This window comes from Punica granatum, chromosome 6 (assembly GCF_007655135.1).
Source record: "Punica granatum isolate Tunisia-2019 chromosome 6, ASM765513v2, whole genome shotgun sequence".
NCBI lineage: Eukaryota > Viridiplantae > Streptophyta > Magnoliopsida > Myrtales > Lythraceae > Punica > Punica granatum.
The window spans coordinates 4,951,065-4,956,350 of record NC_045132.1 but is presented as its reverse complement, the minus strand read 5'-3'; the positions used below and the strand labels follow the sequence as shown (position 1 = coordinate 4,956,350).

The 5,286-nt window shown below is 35.3% G+C and overlaps 1 protein-coding gene and 1 long non-coding RNA gene across 2 annotated transcripts; one reads left to right on the top strand and one right to left on the bottom strand.

The window, feature by feature from the left end:
- Positions 1-1,574: 1,574 nt before the first annotated feature.
- LOC116209843 lies at positions 1,575-4,014 on the bottom strand. The gene is made up of 4 exons (XR_004157345.1): positions 3,629-4,014; positions 2,515-3,553; positions 2,320-2,399; positions 1,575-2,049 (listed from the first exon to the last, which is right to left on the bottom strand). It is a non-coding gene; the product is annotated as an uncharacterized LOC116209843 (long non-coding RNA).
- LOC116209842 lies at positions 3,653-4,895 on the top strand. The gene is made up of 2 exons (XM_031543567.1): positions 3,653-4,271; positions 4,574-4,895. The coding sequence occupies exons 1-2, from the start codon at positions 3,683-3,685 to the stop codon at positions 4,606-4,608; spliced, it is 624 nt and encodes a 207-aa protein (XP_031399427.1). The 5' UTR covers positions 3,653-3,682; the 3' UTR covers positions 4,609-4,895.
- Positions 4,896-5,286: the final 391 nt, after the last annotated feature.

The window sequence follows — 5,286 nt, the reverse complement described above, 5'->3', positions numbered from 1 at the left end:
TATAAAATTTTAAATTGAAACCATTCAAATATTTACAATACAATAACTAATAAATGATAATTGAAAATGAATTATAACACCAAATATGGATGAAAAAAATGATAATATTCAAAAATAGTATGACATTTTCTTAAATAAATTTTTTTTAAGAAATTGTAGTAGATGACTTTCATGTATTTTGTAAAGAAAAAAAATGAAAAGTGTTTTAAAAAAAATTGTTTAATATTTAAGCATGCTTATTGCACATCAGTAGATTTATCTTTTAGTTACTAATTATGTTAGAAATGTTTTTCTAAATATAATTTTTTTCTTAATAAATTTTGAAATTATACTTTTTAAAATCAAAGAATATGCTCTTATAATAAAATTATTAAGTATTTAATGACTTATACGTATTTACTAATTTAATCATTATGATATTTAAACATTTATTTTTATGACCTTATATTAAATATAAAATTACATTTCTAACCTAATTTATTATGGGGGATACAACTTTATGTATATATATATATATATAATTTAATCCGAATGATATATATTTTTATAATTGTTTATTTGAATATTTACATTTTTAACCTTATATTAGATGTAAAAATAACTTTATGATCCTATTTATTATGGGGTTACAACTTTATATATATATATATATATATATATAGATTAAAAATGAAATTACTTCTTATCAATGGTAAGGACATTTAATAATTAATTTCTATTTTTGAAAAATAATTTCTAATAAGCTAAACTTTAGACTAATTTTAAATGGTTTAGTGCCAATTCTAACAATTTCTCATATTTAATTTGCGTTGTAAATATTTATTTAATCATATGTATATTATTTGAGATTGTTATATAGATTTAGTTCAAGTATAGAAATTTGATTTTGTAAATTTTGAATATAATGCATTCTAATAGCTTATAGTGACATTATCATTTAAAATGCTTAATTTAAATCTTTTGATAAATAATAAGTGACTCTTTATTTAAATATTTTTTATTAGCTGAGGATGTTATATATATTTTATTTAAATACAGAAACATGATTTTGTAATTTTGTAATTTAATGTTTTAGTATATTGTGACGTTCTCATTTAAAACACTTAATTAAAATCTTTTGACAATTTTTATGAATAATAAGTTTAGTAATTTATATTTCGATTTTATATGTGCAATTGGATAGATAATATGAGAACTTTATTGTATGATATACTTACTTTTATTTATGTAAATAAACTACGATATGTTTATTTTATAATATTTACTTTTAGTATGTTGATAGCATCTATTACATGCATTTATTGTTTAGCTTGTGTTACTATATATAATCCAGAGTTAAAAGGTGGTTTGCTCCCCGACTTATGAGTTGAGTTTAGATTTGCCTCATGACCTTTAGATTTTTGCAGAGTATCACCCAACCTTACCAAGATGTAAATAAGGTTACCCCTCGGCCAAATTCCGGCCAGAATTCTAGCCAAAGGTGCGCACATACCACTCACATTATATATTGAAAAGGGCAATAATGCCACTCCATGAATTGATACTTGCAAAAAGAAACAATTGACAAAAATTCAGAAGGCTGATGGATATCCCAATATTTAACTTCAATATATATCTGATGGATACTGTACATGAATTCAGAAGGCTGATCATAACGGCTAAAAATTCAAGACAACTATGAAATTGAATATCCGTAATATAGAAATTGACATCAAAGAGATGAGGACTGGCAAGAGAGTCACCTCTAACGTGCACTCTATGTCCAGTCATTATGTGCTTGATCTGTCTAAAGGTTACAATAGCAAAGAAGTGTTGTTTGTAGTGTGCTACTAACAATGTTCACTCTGATGCAAACCATCGGTTGATGAGGACACGATTGCCTAGAGAGAGTAGTTGAAGAGCGCAGGTAGTTATCATGTGACATAGATAACAAAGGTGACCAAGAGCTAATGCTTGCAGCTTTATTTTACCAATTAAGAGACGCCAAGTTACTTGTTCCCCCCTTACATCGACATTTGCAACAACATAAGCCATCATTAGCAAACGAATCTGCAAAGGAAATTGCCCAAAACTTTGGTTTATTAGTATTTGCAAAAGTATAATCTACTTGCGGAGAAGTCGAACAAAAAAATTTAATCTAATCATCCATGCAACAAACCGATACTCCTGGAACTATCCATTTGTAGCAGTGATGGAAGAAGTTATTAACTAATTGAAGATTATTACACGAGCTCAATCAGAACAGGCAACCATATAGTACAATCTGTTCAAGAGAAGGCAAGAATGGACAAAATAAAATCAGATTGACTGAAAACAAACCTTAATTGTCCAAATAACATAACGACGTATTGCTCAAATAAGGCATTACATCTAAACCATCCTGAATGCCCACTTGTAACCTACACCAGAAAGAAAACCAACAGTGCATGATAGTCCATCTAAACGTGCCCAAGAGATTGCTAGAGTAGTTAGAAAAGATTTACATATGATGCTCGCAAGGATAGATGAATATACCCAAAGAGAAGTCATTCTTTATTCCCATTCTAGATTGGAAAATGACCCCCAAACTGCCATGCAAAACCATTCTACCCGAGAAGGAGATCAAGTAAGAAAGGCTTATAATCAATGCACTGCAATGAAGCAAATGATTCCACAGTACATATATCTATAGAAGCTCGCATAAACAAACAATAATAATAATAATAATAATAATATTAATAGTCCAATTGAGAAATGATTATATTAATTCATAGAACGTTTGAAAGAAGCGACGCCAAGTAGAGAACAACGGGATGGACAGACCGTGAGAAAATGTTGATCGAAATGGCACGAAGGATCAACGAGGCTTATTGCCGTAGGCCAATAATGAGGATTCATATAGTTTAGGAAAGATTTTTAATGAGATCATGACAATTTCATCTTTCCAAGTACTCTTTATTCTAGATCATTCTTTTCCATCTTTTGTACTATCTTTCCTTATTGAGTCTTTCTTCTCGTACATGAAAAGGAAGAATGTATATATATGCGTATGGACTTGAACAAAAAGTGTGAGGAATAATACACAGATTGTGTTCTTTACCAGTTGTTCCTCTATCCTAGTTCGACCTATTGTCGAACTTAATATGGTATCAGAGCCTTGAAGAAGGAGAGACAAGAGAATAGAGCCATGGCAGATAAGAAGCCAATGGACGTGACTTCACCCTATTTTGTGAGTCACTCAGATAACCCGGGCACAGCTCTCGTCCCTGTGGTTCTCAATGGACAGAACTATCAGACCTGGGCGAAGGCCACGATTAGAGCACTCGAGGCTAAGAACAAGACCGGATTTATTGATGGATCTTTGAAGCAACCCAACCCGACGAGGCCAGAGTTCCAGTTGTGGAAGATCAACAACTCGATGATTTGTTCATGGATTTTCAACTCGCTCGATAAGAGTTTGCAAGGAGCAGTTGTGCATGCCAATGATGCCAAGATGATGTGGGATGAAATCGAGCAACAATTCGCACGAGGTAATGCTCCCAGGGTTCAGCAGATTAAAACAGGTATATGCAACCTGAAGCAGTCGGGACAACAGGTTATTGAATATTACTCAAAACTGAAATCACTCTGGGACGAACTGGAGGGATACCTCGAGACAGCAGAGTGTACTTGCGGTGGCTGCACCTGTGGAGCCGTAGACCAGATGGCTAGGAATAAGGAAGTCGAGAAACTTCATCAGTTTCTGATGGGTCTGGACTCCGAAATTTTTGCAACGGTAAGATCGCAAATCCTGAATATGGATCCTCTGCCTACACTGAACAGAGCCTTTGCGCAAGTTGCCGATGAGGAGTTGCGCTGGTCGATGACACAAGGAGGAAGAAGTGAACAACTGGAGTCTGCGGCATATTATGCAGGAGACGGGCGGCAAGGGAGAGGACCTAGGGTTCTTTGCGACTACTGTGGAAAGACGGGTCATAAAAGATCGGATTGTTGGAAGCTTCATGGATACCCTGCCGATCGTGATTTCAAAGGAAAAGGAAGAGGCTGGATCAAACAAGGGAATTCAACGAAGCAATATTATGGGCAGAAAGCAGATGGCAACAAAAGTCAAAAGGCATATTTTTCTCCAGCCGAGACAGTTCAAGGGCAGACTCCAGGTAAGGCAGCTGGCAACCATGCTGTCACACATGCAACAGGAAGAAACATTACCATCACAGGGATTTCGGAGGACCAACTAAGTCAGCTGGCCACGATTTTTGGTGAACGTGCAGCTATGTCGGAGCAATTAGCCGGTAATGTTGTTTTACCGAATTGTTTGACAGAATGGGTATTAGACTCGGGTGCATCGATGCACATGACAGGGAAAATTGAATTGCTTTCGGACGTGGAGGACCTCACGCATACAATCTCGATCGGTATTCCGGATGGCAAATTCGTTTTTGCCACTAAAAATGGCAATGTCTATCTCAATGATTTCATGCTGAAGGACGTGTTATTTGTTCCTGGCCTTAACTGCAATTTGATATCGGTTGGGAAATTGGCAACGGACCAAGATTGTGTATTAACATTTTGTTCTCGATCTTGCAAATTACAGGACCGAGCCACGAGGAGAGTGATTGGATCGGGTGAGCTATGGAGGGGGGTATATTGGCTCAAGCAGAAGCAACCTACATTAGCTCACATGGCCGTAAAGAAGACAGGTCATCTCTTGTGGCATAAGCGCTTGGGTCACCCGTCTAGTAAAGTCTTGCACTCTATTCCCGGTGTTTCAATAAAAACGGATGAAAAGTTTGTTTGTGATGCTTGTGCCCATGCAAAGCTTTCACGTAATCCATTTCCTGAAAGCTTGAACAATGCTAAAGCATGTTTTGATTTAATTCATGGAGATGTTTGGGGCCCTTACCGTGTAGCCTCTATATCGGGTGCTCGATACTTTCTCACTTTGGTTGATGATCATAGTCGGTGTGTATGGGTTTATTTGATGAGTGATAAGACCGAAACTCATAAGTGGTTGGTTGGCTTCTATAATATGATAAAGAATCAATTTGGGAAATCTATTAAGACATTTCGATCAGACAATGGTCGGGAGTTCACTTCTAAAGCTATGCGTGATTTTTATCATGCAAATGGAATAGTTCATCAAACGTCTTGTGTAGATACGCCACAACAAAATGGGCGTGTGGAAAGAAAACATCGGCATTTGCTAGAGATGGCACGTTCTTTGCGTTTTGATGCACATCTACCAATTAAATTATGGGGAGAATGTGTACTTGCGGCAGCATATTTGATTAATTATACGCCTACGGC

Excerpts from the sequence above, each read along its gene's own strand:
- LOC116209842 (XM_031543567.1), top strand. The coding sequence starts at position 3,683 with ATGGCTAGGAATAAGGAAGTCGAGAAACTTCATCAGTTTCTGATGGGT. Across the intron at positions 4,272-4,573 it reads TATGTCGGAGCAATTAGCCG|GACCGAGCCACGAGGAGAGT; the intron begins GTAATGTTGTTT and ends TGCAAATTACAG.